The following is a 17872-nucleotide window of genomic DNA, read 5'->3' as shown; positions in this document are numbered from 1 at the left end:
TTTTTTTTTAATAAATTTTTGAGCCACCAGCTTATCGTCAGCTAAATAGCTACACTGAACATACTAGCGTGCATGCTTTTTGGCCAGTCAGATTTGCTTGATTCGTTTGATTGCAGAGTTGCATTGAATTTCCAGGCCTACTCGCTACTCAGAACTCTGTTTCTACTGATCAGGTCAGAAAGATTGGTTGGAAAGGGAAATTACTAAACAAAGAAAACATCCGTAGCAGAGAGCTACTGCTGTCAGAGATCTTCTGTTGCTTGCCACCGATATTCCGCAATTTGCTTCTTTTATGGGGTTTTATTCCGAAGCAGGTCTTCGCTTTTGCTGATGAGATCAAGTCCAGACAGGTATGCCTAAAAACGGCTTTGCAAATTGCCCTGCTACATGTACGTGTTCAACTAGACATGTATTTTTAAAAGATCGATAGCAATTCATGCCCAGGGTTCTTACGCCAACATGCCTACCAAAATCCCCTTCCGAGTGTTCATTCATCAAGTGAGATAGCATTCTCTATCGCAATCGGAAGCTTCTGTACAGGTACAAGGTCCATGCTTTGTAAAACCTCCGCCGGGATTGGTATAAATAGCAGAGACTCGATGGAGTCATACCACAGTATTCAATGTGAGGCCACCGCCAGTGTGTGAGAGGAGAAACTTTGTAAACAAAATATTCCTGGGTGAGCTGAATAATCGACTGACGAACATCTAATTTGTTTTTCCATCTAAAGTTAAAATTTAAGTTAAACGAGAATTGATATATGTGATTTTATTTGATCCTGATTGCAGCCAGGTAATGTGTACATGTAGGCCTTTTGTATTTTGTATTTTCTCTCTCTTTTTTTATAGCCATTCTTTTTTATTATTTTGGTCTCTACCCCCTTCACCCTCTGATCTGACCTGTATTTGTATTGTAAACCTATTTATTTCCATAATATACCCCTCTCTCTCTCTCTCTCTCTTTCTCTTTCTCTTTAAACCCACATCCTGTTGATCTCTGTCATTCTAATGCGAAGAATCTTTTGTTTTCTTCTCCTGCTGTATTGAGTATCCTTTTATTTTATTTTTCAAATGTCACCACTCAAAAAGAGAAGCAGTCTTGATTGTATTGATATATCAGTATCCACAGTTTACTTGTAACATGTGTATATACAGTACACCCTGCTGAAAGTGCGTACATGTGTTGGGTTTGTGGGCCAATTTCAGAAAACTTGTTTATTTGAAACAATAGTTTAGAGACCTACTGAAATCATTCAATATGATTGGCTGATAGAGAACTTTAATATAGAGAATGTTCTTATATTATTAAAAATACATGTAGTTTTTTTTTCAATGAAACAGGGCCCAGTTTGCTATCATATACTGTTTTAAGCCACAGAATTCTTGGCAATTGATGTTTTGTCAGAACAGAACCTTTGCATATTTCTATTGATTACAAGTTTTTGTGAAGCGGGGCTTACATGTAGGACATCACATGGATTGAATTTGAAATCCTGTCACTGCATACACTACTACATGTACATACTGTAGATCTCCATTATTCATCTTTTTTTTGCTACCATTCATGGTTTGTTTTCTCATCTATTCAGTCTCTTTTTCAAATGACCCTGGTAAATTCATGACATGCTGTCAAAGGTAATATAGTTATTAAATGCACTGTACATTTCAATTCTTATTGTTATGTTATCCAAGTTTATGTGTCCATGGAGATTCATTATTTGTACTCAATAGACTTTGCATTACATGTATGTACTTAATACATGTATGTTTTTCAAAACAATGCAAGTTTTATCAACCATGGTAACAATTTGGAATGTTTGTATATAATTTCAACTTTATACTTGTAGTATGATTGTAAAAAAAACAAAAAACAAATCTTTGTCTTTATAAATAGGCCTACATACAGAGTTTTCTCATTTAAAAAAAAGTGTTTATTTTTTTCCGGCTATGTGCTTGTGTTTACTTGGTTACGTTCACGTATGCAATGCATTAGTAACAAGTACTGTTCATTGAGATGCCTGGATTCTTTGCGGAAGAACGTACTTTCGATTCAACAACGTTCCATTTTCAAAACTAAACTGAATGATTTACAGTTTTTTTGTGTTCAAAGTTCAGACCAAGGAGCTTGTTCAGACTGCATACATGATGTTTTATAACATAGTTCAATGCTACATGTTGTTTGAAATATGAGACCATTTTGCAAGGAGTTTTGTACCTGGCATTTCGCTTAAGGATCTGTTTGGGTACATGTACTATTTCAGGGAATGATTTCACCGGTAGATCGAATGACTGTTTGCTTTACATTATTACAAAAATATACAAAAAAGTTTTTTGTTGCAGATATACAGGACTTTACAGAGCTTTGTTGAGAGCTTTATCAGTAAATGACTAAAAATGCTTGAAATATTTCATTCCCTGAATTTAATTTTAATTTGATTAAAAATGTAGTAAAATACATGTACATGTATGAGTTCATACAAAATTGATCTTTCCATTTCCATTTAAGGTCACAAAAAGCAGTGCTCAAAGGTTAAATAGGTGTTCTTGTGTAAATATGTAGTTTATGTACAACTACATCGGGTTTGATAAATACTGTAGATGAAAGTAGACAATTTCAATAAAATGTCTTGTCCCTTTGCAGATTAATTATTTTTTTCTTGATTGTATTTTAATTAATCACTTTTTATGTCATCGGTATTAAAAGTGAAACTATTCTGGTGATAGACTGTATTCATCACCCACACAACATGTATGCTCTTGGCTGTGGTAACCAAACCAGCTGCTGTATTAAAACCATAGTCATAGAATCTATACACAACTCTTTTATTTACAATATCTAAACAATCATTGCTATGTTACCACTGGCGACGCCCCTAATTGTTTTGTTTATTTGCCAACTTGGAGTTCCATAAAATGTGCCATTGTTGCGGGATAGGCATCATTCATTCATTCAGTTCTGATTACATTGGAATGTTGGGATTAGTACTTGCAATGTGTGGAATGTTATAATATATTCAACCTTCACTTTACAGTCTTTACGTAAAGTTATGTGCTCGATGTTGACATTATGCTCGCTTGATGAAAAAGCAAGTGTTTTCTGTTTTCTTGGTTTGTCGGTAATCCTGGTTTGCAAAGTTCATAACTTTACAATATTCCCTTCTCAGGTGGGCTGGGCTTGAACTTTACAATATTCATGTACATGTATACCTGTACAACTAGATTTCTCTTGCTTCCAATTTCTAATTGTTATAGACTTATAGTTATCCTCTGCTTTGGATTGGATTGTATTCTAATGGCATGTCTAATTATTTATTAGCTTTGTCAAAGCAAGGAGCTTTCATAGGTTGAGGTTGAAAGTTTCTTTGTCACTCAACAGTGTATGTTTGGATCTCATGGCATGCTGTGAAAGTAATTGGAACAATTTTTTTTAACATGTTTTTCTCTTGTTGTTCCCTTCCTTCAGGAATACATCCTCTCTGTGTGTTCAGACAAAAGAATTGAAGAAACCTACCCAAGGCAGACCCTCGACATGCTGGACGGACGCATCCCACAGCTGGAGTACGATTCCGGCGCAGTCATTGAGAGACTTCCAGGAGACAAGCTACGGATTCAGGGCCAAGATGAAAACATTCTGAGGGCACTGTCCCTGATATCTGGCAATACGAACAGTGAAGTTCACAACTCAGAGAATGGTGCAATACACGAAAGGAGGGAACCCTCAAGGACAATCACTGCCATGTCAAGGACAGACTTCAGCGATAGCCGTCATTCACCCAGGGAGGACGAAGTTGCTGAGAGATTAAGGCCAATTGGAGTCACAAACGGGAGTCCAAGAGAGATTCCCAGCCAGGAATTGCAGACCAAAGCCGTTCCATCATCTTCTTCAGTAATCTCATCATCCACATCTTCAAAAACAAACTCTCAGAGCAAGCATGAGGACATCATCTCCCTCATGCTCAAGCTTGGCTATTCTAGACAGATTGTAGAGCAAGTTCTGCAACAGGTTGGAGACCAGGCTTCAAGCGATGAGGTCCTGAGGATGCTTGTGAATCTCGGATCACCAAAGATAACAGAAGATGGAGGTAGCGATGCCAAAGAAGTGGACAGAGGGTCAGGAAAGAAGGATTTCAGCGATGGTGTTCAAGAGTCTGAGGAGACCGACTCAGACCCGTACAGGCCAATCATAATTGATGGAAGCAATGTAGCAATGAGGTAAGGTTCTGGACCCTCTTTCATCAAACTTGCAATCAAAAGCAAATATAATGCAACTATTATAAAGCTCTTGAAATACATGTAGTGCTATTTGACCCGATAAGAGCAATTTTGCATTGGAATTCTATATATTGGTTTTATGAAACACTCATCATACTTGTCTAGAGCTTTTAATGGTAATATTGTTTTGATATTCAGACGTTCATTGCAATAATGGGAAATGCCCTGTCAGTTCCTTATGATATTTGAATCAAAGAAATGTACTTGAATAGTATTGCTTTGTATGTTTTGCATAAGTATCTAGTCAACTGTAGTTTCTCGATATTCATCTTGTAGCTATGGCAACTCAAACGTGTTTGACTGCAAGGGAATTCATACCGTGGTCATGTGGTTTCTTCGCCGAGGTCATAATACTATCTACGTCTTCGTGCCAAGTTGGAGGAAGGAACAATCTAAACCGGAAACACCCATCAAAGGTGAGGGCGAATACCTACAGTATGTATTTTTCATAAGTGTACTTTATTATAGGCTCAAAGACCTGAAAATAATAGTTTACTTATGATTTTTAAATTGCTTTGATGTCTTTAAATGGTGTTTTAATAAAAACTCAAGTGTGAATACTTGAGAAGGTCATCACAAATAAACACTCTTCATTTCAATCAGTTGTTTTTCAAATCCCAGTTGTTTGGAGATTTGTTTATGATCAGGGAACTTCTCCCATTTCAGTGTTATTGACAGAATTAGGCCCATTATTTTATTTTGTTTTAAAAGGTTATTTAAAAATTTGTAAATGGAATGGCGTGCTCTTTTTGTATTAGCTCAATCAACATAAAATAGGTTCACTTACATGTACATTGTGTGAATTACATGTATCAGGAAATGTGCCATATAGTACTTTATTATCCATGACCAATTCATGAAATATTGCTTATTTTTCAATCAATTCCTTTTTAAATCCTGTTTTATAGTTATTGTATTTTGCACAAAGTATTGATGACTAAGGTCTCTGATCCAGAATAAATTCATTCAACTTTGTATCTAATTTTCTCATAGATTTTTATGCATAAATGTCTGTGTACATGCAAATATCTGCGTAGACACTCCCTTGCTAACAATAGGCATTGTTGCGCCAGCCTCGCTTTGTTTGTTGTTAACAATGCATTCACCGCAGGGTTTGTTGCTCTGCCTTTGTGAGTTATTTTTAGCTGGTACTTCCCCTAACTTTGGAAAGGACGGACGCGAGGGGAGGGGAGGGGGAAGGGAAATTCTATTTTATCATGCAGTCTTGCCTCTGAAATTTCAACTTCATACAAAGATATCTCTTTCTGGTACAAGAATTTGAGTCAATTGTTGCTATTGCTTTTATTTACAAGTCATCGCTTTTTAGTCTGCGTATGGATTGATAGCTTTAAATTTGTAAGAAATGTAATTTTACAGAGTTTCATAAACAGATAAAAAGAAGCAACTATCCTCCAAAGTTTTTTATCCTCACAAAATTATATTTCCTTACATGATCTGTTTTTGGTTAATTTTTAGCCATGTCTTTACTTTGGTGAATATTTTATTGCCAAAACAAGCAGGGTGGTGTACATGTATGTGAAAAACACTTCCTATTCCCTGTGATTAGAATGTAATTTATCCTCAAAGTCACCCATTGTGGTTTATCTTTTAGGAACTTAAAAAAATAGAAGCGTTATCATTCATAATCTCCAGTATGTAAAAAATACAAACATTTTTTTTAGGTTGCTTCAGAGGGAAATAATTTTAAGTAAGTTCCCTCCCTCGTTGTGACATCCGATTGTAAATTGACCTAATAATATTTCCTTGATAAGGTATACATGTAGAATTTCCTCATGGTCTTCAGTCACCCTGACTCATTCAAATGTAATTCTTGATATCTGATATTTCTCTTTCTTTATAGAACTGCATGTGCAGTATGATTTCAAGATAAATTGAGATAAACTTTGAGGAAGGGATATTGCTTTATAAACTTTGCTTTAATACATCATTTTATAAAGTAGGCATACATACAATGTACATGTACCTTATCACACAGGTCATACTGTACTTTATGTAAAGATGACTTTTTCTGCATTCTGTTGACCATACATGTACACATACATTTGCCCTCTCACAACCAGTAATAATGCAATTTAAACAATTCACAATTTTTCCTCTTTTCTAGTGTTATTGATCCAAACAATTAAAGATGACTTTTTCTGCATTCTGTTGACCATACATGTACACATACATTTGCCCTCTCACAACCAGTAATAATGCAATTTAAACAATTCACAATTTTTCCTCTTTTCTAGAGTTATTGATCCAAACAATTTCTGTACTTAATGTGTTATAAATCAAATCATAGACCCAAAACTATTTTTATGATTCGAAAATCTTGAGCCCATGATTGGTATTCAGAAATTTAGACATAGTTTTACATGCACATCATTATTTCCTGCAAGATCTTTGGTTGCTTCTCGATATCCTGTTGAGAAAAAAAAATAGATCAAGGACATCCAATCTTCAAAAGTGTGCTTAAAAGCTTTTCACCTTTTTTTGTGGGGAAATGTTTTATACTCACATTTTGTATGCTTTAAACAAGATTTTGGTTATTATAAACATTGTCTTTAATTGGAAAATACATATATTTCTGAGTTTTTGGTGAATTTGGGTATAAAGGAAGCTGTATGTACATATGTGGTTTTTGATTAATTTATTTCTCAGAAATTTATCAGACAAAACAGGAATTACTTAAGCTTTTATTGATACCTTGTAGCAAACAGGAATTAAAAGCAAACAACTCGGCAAAAAAATAAAAAATAAAAATGTACAAACTGCATTCATAGAAAACAATCTCATGAATCCTTGTTATTCTATTGGACTGTACATGATGTACATTTAAGAGCTGAATTCAAACATTGCTTTTATTTACACCAAAGACACAGTTATACTTCAAACCATTGTACATGTATGTAGACAAATCATTGAAAATATTAAATAAGCATCTTGGTAAATGTTGAAAATTCATATTTACATGTAGGCAATTCTTCAGAAAGTTGGCTGTTCAAAATATAACATGAACACAAACATGTAGATCTCAATTATATCTGCGATGGACATTTACATGTGACAGCTTGTAAAAGGTTCTTTTGGGGTTATTTTCATCAATAAATTCAATTTCGGAAATATGGTCTTCTGCGTCAGGTTTTTGTTGAACTCAATTTACACTGTAGTTCTCTATACAGTGTACTTGTACATGTACCTGTACACTGTAGATACATGTACAAAATACAATTTTGCTTTTTGTATACTGTTTTTAATATCCAGTATACATGTATATATTTGGTCAATATCCTGTTTATTTTATTTTGAATAATATTTCTGAAAAAATGTTTTTCTCTGACACAGGCCAAGAGATTCTGATGGAACTTGAGAAATCCAAAATCCTGGTCTGGACGCCCTCGCGGAGGGTCAAAGGTCGGCGGATGGTTTGCTACGACGACCGCTACATCCTCAACCTGGCCCACGAACTGGATGGGATCGTTGTCTCCAACGACACCTTCAGGGATCTCTGCGCAGAGAAACCGGAATACCGTAAAGTAGCAGAAGAGAGGCTACTGATGTATTCCTTTGCGGGTGATAAGTAAGTCCTTTCAAAATAATATATCAAAATATTTGTAAATTGTAAGTTAAGCAACATCAAGCATGCGATTAATTACTAACCTTTGTGTTATAAAACCCTGACCAGTCATGTAATGTTTATGATATGAATGTATCATGGTAATTATGGTTTTGGTCCTCATAAAGATTTACAAAACAAATTGAGGAAGTGTTCACCCTCTCGGCATTGTGCCGATCACACAACGTACATGTATCTAAACCAAATTTTGATTGCTATCAATACGTAGGTCGTCATCACCTTGATAAAATCTACAAAGCAGTCTGCGTGTATGGAAATTATGTTTATTATTGCATTGGTTCCTTTGCTTGTGTTTTGAAGAAAGGGAAACTATTATTAAAAATGAATGTTTGTTTATGGAAACCAAAGCCCAGGCTCTCGATACTTCTAGGGGTATGTTTCGATGAAAGAGGAAGTGGGTGAGATAACTACACAAGATCGTTTTTGGTGAAGATGTCTGACTTATTATTGAAATATTTGCCCCTCCCCAAGAGATTGTGCAAATCATACATTCTTTTAGCCTTTGTAATGCACTGGATGGACTGAAAGCAATAATAAATATGATATCTCAGATAAACTTGTGAATTTGTATTGGAAAAATACATGCATTAGTAATCTGATGTATTTCATTTTCATGTCTAGACTCATAAAATACATGTGATGACTACATGGTAAAAAGATGCAAAACTATTTCAGGGGAAGCAGATCATTTCCTTGTTTATTGTGATTTGTACTGTACATGTGAAAAACAAACAAGAAACAATATTTTCAAAACTTTGAAACGTCTGAGAACTCCCTTTAGGTTTTTAAGCCCATGGCATGAATTAAAAGTATTAAGGCACACTCATTCTTGCAGCTATACTTTATGTACATTACATTGTGCTTGTAACTCAGGGAGGTTTACATGAACAAAAAGTTTGTTTCAAATACATGTATGATACATTGAACATTTGATTGATTGATTGGCCGATATGGCCTTTTATTTGCATCCAAGATAAAACATACATTTAACATGATAAAACAATATTTACAAATATTATGAACTGAGATAGTACGGTAACGTCCATACATACAGCGATCACAATGTTCATTCAATGTATGTAAATATATTATAGTGTACCGCACTGTAAAAGTGCTTGTGCGTGTACATGTATGTGTAGGTTATAAATCAATATCGGAACTTCGGAAGTAATTAGTGTAAAAGATGAATAGGTTGCCACTTGAACCTTGGACAGTCTTCAAAACCTTGGATTTCCTCAATGTGCTTTATGATAGGATAAACTATTGATAATGATGATGATGTACATATATACAGTATGATGATGGTGATGTTGGTGGTGATGATGGTGATGATTATTATGATGGTGGTGGTGAGGATGATGATGATGGCGATGATGATGATGATGATGGTGGTGATTGTGGTGTTGATGATGGTGATGATGATTCATGATGATGATGATTCATGATGATGATGATGATGATGATGGTGATGATGATAATGATGGTGATGATGATGATGATGGTGATGATGATGATGATGGTGGTGATGGTGATGATGATGGTGATGATGATGATGATGATGATTGTGATGATGATGATGATGGTGGTGATGGTGGTGATGATGATTCATGGTGATGATGATTCATGGTGATGATGATGATGATGGTGATGATGATGATGATGGTGGTGATGATGATGATGGTGGTGATGATGATGATGGTGATGAGGATGATGATGGTGATGATTCATGATGATGATGAATTGATGATGGTGATGATGATGATGGTGGTGGTGGTGGTGGGGTGATAATGACGATGATTGATGATGATGATGATGGTGATGACGATGGTGGTGGTGATGAGGAGGAGGAGGAAGTAAAGAAGGTAGACAGAGGAGCATGATACATCTTCACCAGAATTTTATTAAATTTTTGTTGTTGGGGGTACATCAATACAAAGTGTTTTACAGTATATGTTGCTCTTCTTATGTATTTAAGTTCATCTCAGTCCTACAGGTATGCCCTTCTCATATTTGATTAAATTGCAAGATCAAGTAATGTGCAATAGGGTCTGTTAAAAAGGTCTACACTTTACATGAAGGCTCAAAGTCCACTTTTGAAAAGCATGAATAGTCTTCAATTACAGACCCTTCATGGAAAATAATGCATCCTCTATCGAAGCATTTGTGTGTGCAGAATAGAGAATGTCATTGCATAATGTTTATGAAATTGGACCATGTTTGGTTGGGTTTTGCCCTGAGCTTGCCGTAGCATGTCAATCAGCCTCGTACTTGCCAAATTCTGTGGGTCTACGTGTAAGACTACACATGCACTATCAGGGGAAAGTCCCCCATTAATCAATGTCCTACCCTGAACTTCCCCATAGGCAAGACTTGGAGCCGGATCTTTCCTAGCCGCAAGCCTTGGCTGAATATGACATGTTTTGACAAACGTGTAGCTCAATGGACTGACCCACAGGTCAATTTGAATCTAATAGACAAGGATATAATATCTGCATATCTCGATTTGCAATTTATGTACATGTGTGACACTGACAGAAATGCATCCAACATCTACATGTACTGCACAGTTTGAACACAGAAAACTGTCACATTCATTTTCAATCAGTTGAAATATGATATACCCTCTTACATGTACATACATGTATTTGTACATTTCCCTCAAAAGAGTAAATATTTTTTTCAAATTGTGTACACAGTTATAGGGCCATTTATTTGATAAATTATAGGCCTATTCTTTAAAAGTATGCCATGTTTATTTTTTATCCTTTTGATTTTGGGGGCATCTGCATGTAAAAAAATGGTTGTCTGTGTTTTTTTAAATGTGGTAGTTGTTTTTAATTAGATGATTGAAGTTTTGACTTTTGATAATGTATCCCCATCTTATCATCCCCCATATGGCATTTTCATGCATGTATGATACTGCATCTCCACTATTGAGCAAAACATTTTATTTTCTAAGATAACAAAGCTATAATGATTTAAACTCGTACCTGATTTATTGTGACAATCACTGGTGAATGTACTCATTTCATTTAGTTTGTAATATGTAATTAATTTTTTTTTTCATCTTTTTTCTGTTCCACATCAGGTTTATGCCACCTGATGATCCACTTGGAAGACATGGTCCAAATCTGGATAACTTCCTTCGCAAGACACCCTCAAAGCCAAGCCACCAGATGCAGCTTTGCCCCTATGGTAAGAAGTGTACCTATGGCAATAAGTGCAAGTACAGCCACCCAGAGAGGAGCAGGAATGTGAAGACAACCAGTGAGATCCTGGTAGAGAAGGACCGCCAAAGACAAGAGCAGAAGCTCAAGGCGAACCTGATGGCAAGGGCACTCAAGACAGAGGTGCCTGAGATGCCGTGGGAAAAGGAAAACGGAAGAGGTACCACAGATCCACTCTCTTACCAGTCGGGATCAAGGGGTTTGGCGATGTCTCATGGAGGAGCCACCCAACAGCACGGTGGTGCTGTGACGTTGCCGCTAAGGAATCCACCAATGCCTGATAAGACCATGAACACTGTACCTCTGGTTGGTCCGCAGCATGTGCAGCAGTACCGAATGCACCCTCAATCCATCAACGAGGGCTGGTTGCCCTCGGATGAGAGGGTCCATGATGGTTGGCCATCATCTGAACATAGAATTCCTGCCGCGTCGTACCACTCACACCAGGCAATGGCTCCGCCCCAACATAGGAACCAGCAACTCCCGAACAGGTCTTCCATGACTGCTCCGATCTCTGGGTACACTCCCCATCCTCAACCTATGCGGGAGATGATGACAGCGCCTCTGTCCACAGTGGATTACTACCAGCAGCACGCCACACAGCAGTCTGAGAAGCGATATTCCTTACCCATCGGTGGAGCTGATCAGCAGAGACCTCAGAAACAGCCTCAGCAGCAGCTACAGGTTCGTCCACCCCAGAGAGTCGGCAATAACATGACCGAATTCAGCAAGGAGTTCCATCAGATGTCGCTTCTCGATACTTCCAGGTTAGCTCCTTGCTTCTTGATCCTATTAAGTCAGGAATGGATTAAACTCATTCAATCCAATTCTATTATTTTCCAATTTTTAAAAACCTTTACACACTGCATGTTTAACTTCAACCAGTTTTCAAAGAAATGTTAATTTGCAATAGATTTTTATACTGTTGAATGATGAATGTTTATGGCAAGTAAATTACAATTTAGTAATGCTAAAATTGAATTTGAGTCAGCTGCAATGTTTTGGGTTTGTATACGGGTCATATCGGCTTCCAATCTTAGTCGATAGTAAGATAAGCTACAATTTTGAATTACTATCTACAAAGAAGCTCATGGTAGGCCTTAGCTCAGAATTCAGTATCCCTATATTTGTCGACCACTATCAATTACAAATCACTGCATATGAATGATGACAATGGAATTCAATCTTTCACGTAACTTTATATATTTTTTAACAGTCACGGGAGTGCCTTTGACGAGGAAAGACATTACAGCTATCCCTTGACCACACCTTACAGAGGCTCTCCAGTCCTCAACACGCAGGTAAAGATCAAAAGAAAAAAAAATTTAATAGCATTGACTTTAAAAAGTAAATATTTAAAGCTATCCTTTGTTGGCAATTCTATAAAATATTCAAATCGTTTGTACATCAGACACCTTTTTCTCTATTCTTACTTCGCTTGATGAGCTGCCAAAATTTTTATCATTTGAGAGCATTACAAATCATGAGAACTAAACAATTGAGGCCAGTGATTTCTTATATTTCAATATTGTTTATTATCCCTGATTGTTCAACAGACCCCAGCCAATGCATACTTGGACGACGAGGGTTATTTTTCACCTATCACTCCAAAGGAAGTGGGTATTCCTTCACCGGGGATACCCTCCCACCCATCATCGTCAAGATACCCTCAGCATCCAAACACAGATAGCACACTTCATCCTCACCGCTTCATGTACCCCAGCACCATACCTACCACGTCCTACACCAATCCCCCGCATCAGGTACCCGGTAGTGGATCAGATGCACTCAGGCATGGAGGACACCTTGGGATGCATTCCAACCAACTCTTTAATCCAGTAGAAAGCCCTCGGAGGACATCTGAATCGTTGCCTCTAAGGCAGGTCTGGGGTGGTGCAGGGTCTGAACACTCGGATACCTCCAGGACAGTGGAGAGTGGGGAAAGCAGGATGAGGATGGCATCATCAAGACAGCTTCAAAGTTAAGATAATGATCTGTTAAAGACGACTGGTGTCACCAAGACACTTTTGAAGCTAGAATCATGATCTACCAAGGTTGGTACTGTCAAAACAGCTTCCAAGCAAGGAACATGATCTAACGGAGATGGTGTCTTCAAGACAGCTTCCAATCTAGGATCATGATCTTCCTGGGATGTTACCATCAAATCTTCTGAGTTAGGATCATGATCTATCAAGGACTTTACCATTGAGATAGCTTCCAAGCTTGAATCGTGAGCTAACAGGGTAGAGTAGACAACATTTGTTGATTATTTCCATTTAACATTTGTTGATTATTTCCATTTACTGTTGTTATGATCATGCTTTCTAGGTGAACACAAAATCTACACCACGGAACTGACTTAAGTCCTGATAATATTTCATAAATTGCATCCACTTAGATTCTCTTCTTGAACTTGGCCAAAAATGGAGATTCAGGGTCAGCCAAATGTGAGTTTCTTCTGCTGGAGATGTTAAGAAACGAGAGGAAAAATAGATGGAAAATATTATGGAAATATGGGTTGGTCAGTACATTTTGGGGGTGGTCAAAGTTCAATCGAAAATGAAATTCGGTTTGTTTTTCTTGGGTCAGTCAGGTTTCGGAAAGCTAACTTTTATCAGCCTATAGTGTGTCCCATGTTAGAATCGGTCTCCACAGATAAGTTAGCATTATGCCAGTTTGCATGAGTAAATTAAGCTTGTCAAGATTCAAGTTGAAAACATTGCATGACCATGAGTTCAGGCTAGTATTCTAATGAGAAGTGAAATTAATTAAATTCATGAGATACTTGAGCAGTATGTGAATATATGATGAAATCCTACAAGCTTCTTAGAGGTACATGTATATGATTGTGAATACTGCAATCTGCTAGTTAATTATTCTTGTACCAAAACTTTTTTCATACTTTGTATATCACTATGCTCAATAAAAATTCATTGACTCGTTTGGCATAGATTTTTAATAATCTGAATACATTCATACATTTGATGCAACCCTGAATATGCCTCACACCGCACAGGTTGTTATTTCACCAGAGCGATGCCATTGAAAATGCCGCCAATTGTAACATGTGACTATAAAGTCTAAGTCATCCCCTTTCTGAATAGACATGCCTGGCCACCCCTTTGTAATGAAACTACATGGTTGGTCGATCTATGGGCAAAGTTCATGGGATTCTGACTGCCAGCCCTCCCCCCGCATTGCTTCCATCCTGGAATCACTTCCCACTTACAATCCACTTCCTCTTTTGATCAATAGAACACCACAATGGCATAAAAGGAAGTAGAAGATCCCGTTGGTGGGCTTCCTGTAAGTCCATTTCTTGCTCAAATACAAACATGGTTCACGGAACTGGGGCAGGCTGGCTACCTGTTGAAAGGTACTGAAGTGTGCCGACCAATAATATTTTTGTTGTGTCACCATGATGTATACATCATTGGTATGTCTGGGGTTTCATAAGCCGTGCCAGGCACCTTGAGGATCCGTCGTTCTGAAAGTGAATAGCACTAGGAGTTATTTGAACAATGATACATTGATAGAGAAGTTCAAAAGAATATCTTTTAGGATTTAATGTATCACAGCTACAGTATGTGGGATGATGTCACTCAAGCCGTACCAGGCACCATATGAATTCATGACTGCTTGAATTTCTTGTTTCCTCATTATGTCTGGTATTGCTCAAGTTTTCTCTGAAATAATGATATATTTTTGATATCCTAATGGCATATTACATCAGTTATGTAAATTGGGAGAGTAACTTCCTTTGAAACCCCTTTTCTTAAAATATTGCTTAATAATTCTCTGAAGTATTATCTTTGTAATTGAGCATACTATAATTAAACAATATTCTTTCCCAATTTCTCTTTCATTTGTCATACCTATTAAAACAAGTATATTAATCATATATCTATTGGTCATTATAACATCTTATTCATGCAATATACATGTACATGTATTATACATATATTCTTTGTTATGCAGACCTAGTTAGAGTACTGTCATTATGAAAATAAAAATGATAGGTTATTAGGCATTTAGAGTTTCTATTGCACATAATGATTAGGGTTTTTCTAATTTCAATCACAATTTTTTAAACAAATGATTTTTTTTCTATCTTAACCCAACACAGTTTCCACCATACATTTTCTATTGGGCAATTCCATAAAATATGTAAGTCCCACCCATTAAGTGTATATGTTGGACCTTTATGAAATTTTCTGTCTCTGATTTCTGGTTCTTTTGACAGTCTGTAATGTTCTCAAAGGACCATGACTTGGTCAGTTTATGAAGTGAAGTTTGACTTGAGAAAAATAGGGGTCGCACGTACAAAGAAGTTGATAATTTTATGGAATTGCCCTATTGTAACTGCTGAATTCATTTTACTACTTTGTAAATTCCCTTACACGTATATCCCTTTTCCTGTGTGTTGTGTAAAAATTCCTTGTTTGTAATGCATTTTCTCAGAGGTGCATGGTCTGTCATCTGTAGTTTTTTTAAAATTAATGATGGTTGTTATTATAAACTTTGAGATCAAAACAAGAAATTGTAAAGTCAAGTACAGGATGTGGTACAGTATATTACTGTTCTTTTGTATAAAATATATCTAAATCAAACTATGTACAGGCAGTTGCTACAAACTGATGATAGATATGTATGGGCATTTTGTCCAGCCTTTGCTATGTTATTTCCCCTTCTTTGTTTATGTTTTAATAAAGAAGAGCAATTGTTTTTGTGGTAAATGTATGTGAACAAACACTTTGGCTCATATGCTTCTTCAATTTCCTTATTGTTTAGGTTCAAGGAATTTGAGATATTCTTCTTTAAGCAAAAAAGATAGAGTAATGCCAATAGAGGGGGAGAGAGAGAGGGGGGGGGGGGGGCGAAAAGAAAGAGAGAGAGAGGTGGGGGAGGGGGATAAGGACAATACATATACAATTTTTATTTACATGTATTAGATGATTAGATGTATGAACCTAGATTGTTTTCTATGAGTAAAATCTAGCCCAACATTAATATATTATACATATATTCTTCACATGTATATTTTCTTCTTTCATTTTCTAAATATGGTTTAATAGCTGTGTAGCATTGTACCATTTTATGCAGTTCTCAGTAATGTGACTGTGATTCATTGATGCCAATTTTCATTTTCATTTTTTATTTGTTGCTTGCAACAAAACATGTGATTGATCGTGTGAAATCAGTAGGCCGTGAGGGTGACCCAACGTTAACAATGGAAAATGTATTTTAATCTTTCAATTTGCTTGTGCTATTCAGGACCTTCCAAGAAATTCTTTCACAAAATGTTTTGAGTAGATAAACTAATTCACTGAGCCAATGGTAATTTGTGTAGAAACACCGCCAACATTGAAATTAATGAATATGCATTAAAGAGGAATAGAAATCTCGGAAGAAGTTAACTTTTTTGAGAATATGCATTAAAGCGGAGTAAAACTCTTAAATATAATATCAATGGAAGTTTGAGAAAAAGTTGACAAATTGTGAGAAAGTAATTATTTTTTTATGTGAAAGATATACTTAATTCTCTTTCTGACTTTCATGGAAATGGAAATGCATTAACAGTAATCAACCAAATGTGATTAACGTGTACATTGAACCTCTTTAAAAATGTATCATTCCAACTTTGACATTTATAAACACTGCCAATTTGTCTAGAATTTCAAATATTTGTTACTACAATTATGGCTTTGATGCTATGGTATTAAAGTCTATCTCTTCTCATATAGTGTAGATGTATGTTTATTAAATATTTGTTTTATCCTACCATCACTTTGTAATTTTTTCATACATCATATATTGCTTAAATTGTGTATATATTAGTTGTATGTGACTGTATGCATGAATGGAACATAATTATTCTTAGATTCAGGTGCAAAGTCATTTACACATACACATTATTTCACACAAGAATGGTCCCCGTCATGGGTATCACCTTACATGAACATTTTTTAAAATGAAATTTCACCCGGACTACTTGCTATTATATATATTTTTTATTTCTTTATAGTTTGTTAATCTTTTCTAGTTCCCATTGATATAAAAATTAATATATGATTTTTTTTCTTTTTTAATTAGCATTGTTTTTTATTCACTTGACATTGAATGAAAAAAAAAAATTTTCTTGTTATTTATTTAATTAGTTTATTAGCAAAAAATATTAGTGTGGATATGTGTCATTCAATGAATATATAATTTGGATTTCATTTAGGCCTAGTGAAATAATTTGTTTCATCTGTATCTATATCTGTATCTATATCATATTTTGAACAGAACACAATGAATGAACAAGTACGATGTATTGTATAATGTTAAAGGTATTTGCATTAAATGCAAAAGTATTTAAGTATATTGAAAGATTTACATTCAAGGTAAATATTGAAGAGTTTTGTAAGCTACCCTTTTATTTTGAAAAGGAAATACAGTGTGTGCATTGTAATTTTATGAAGAAATTATGCATGATTTTTATTGATTAATTTGTGAAAGCAAATAAAAGTATCAAACCAATTACATTCCGTGTCTCTTAGAAGTGTGATATACATCTCTTGTGTCACTTTAACTTTCCCCCTTTTTTTTGTTTAATTGTGTGTGGTTATACTCGGTTCAGTTCGGTTTATTTTCATACCTCACAAAATATCAAATACAATGTAACGTCCATCAAAAGACAGTTAATCATGAAAGAACAAGTCCACCCCAACAAAAAGTTGATTCGAATA

The 17872-nt window shown here is 35.8% G+C and overlaps 1 protein-coding gene across 2 annotated transcripts; it reads left to right on the top strand.

Annotated features, from left to right (window-relative positions):
* Window positions 1-609: 609 nt before the first annotated feature.
* On the top strand, window positions 610-17666 carry LOC129258659 (uncharacterized). Of its 2 annotated transcripts, none has more exons than XM_054896895.2 (7): window positions 610-792; window positions 3463-4211; window positions 4548-4687; window positions 7623-7857; window positions 11003-11908; window positions 12358-12442; window positions 12698-17666. In XM_054896895.2, exons 2-7 carry the CDS (start codon window positions 3529-3531, stop codon window positions 13124-13126), a joined length of 2478 nt encoding a protein of 825 aa, XP_054752870.2. In that variant the 5' UTR covers window positions 610-792; window positions 3463-3528; the 3' UTR covers window positions 13127-17666. The 2 variants fall into 2 exon arrangements, with proteins under 2 accessions (XP_054752870.2, XP_063954861.1); XM_064098791.1 differs by having other exon boundaries at window positions 613-679.
* Window positions 17667-17872: the final 206 nt, after the last annotated feature.

The sequence above is a fragment of the Lytechinus pictus genome, chromosome 4 (assembly GCF_037042905.1).
Source record: "Lytechinus pictus isolate F3 Inbred chromosome 4, Lp3.0, whole genome shotgun sequence".
NCBI classification, from domain to species: domain Eukaryota; kingdom Metazoa; phylum Echinodermata; class Echinoidea; order Temnopleuroida; family Toxopneustidae; genus Lytechinus; species Lytechinus pictus.
The sequence above is the reverse complement of the archived record's forward strand: the minus strand, read 5'-3'. Positions and strand labels throughout refer to the sequence as shown.

Bases quoted from the DNA above. Each gene is read 5' to 3' on its own strand.
- LOC129258659 (XM_054896895.2), top strand. From the start codon at position 3,529: ATGCTGGACGGACGCATCCCACAGCTGGAGTACGATTCCGGCGCAGTC. The intron at 4,688-7,622 runs GTGAGGGCGAAT...TCTCTGACACAG, and splicing joins ACCGGAAACACCCATCAAAG to GCCAAGAGATTCTGATGGAA. The intron at 11,909-12,357 runs GTTAGCTCCTTG...ATTTTTTAACAG, and splicing joins TCGCTTCTCGATACTTCCAG to TCACGGGAGTGCCTTTGACG.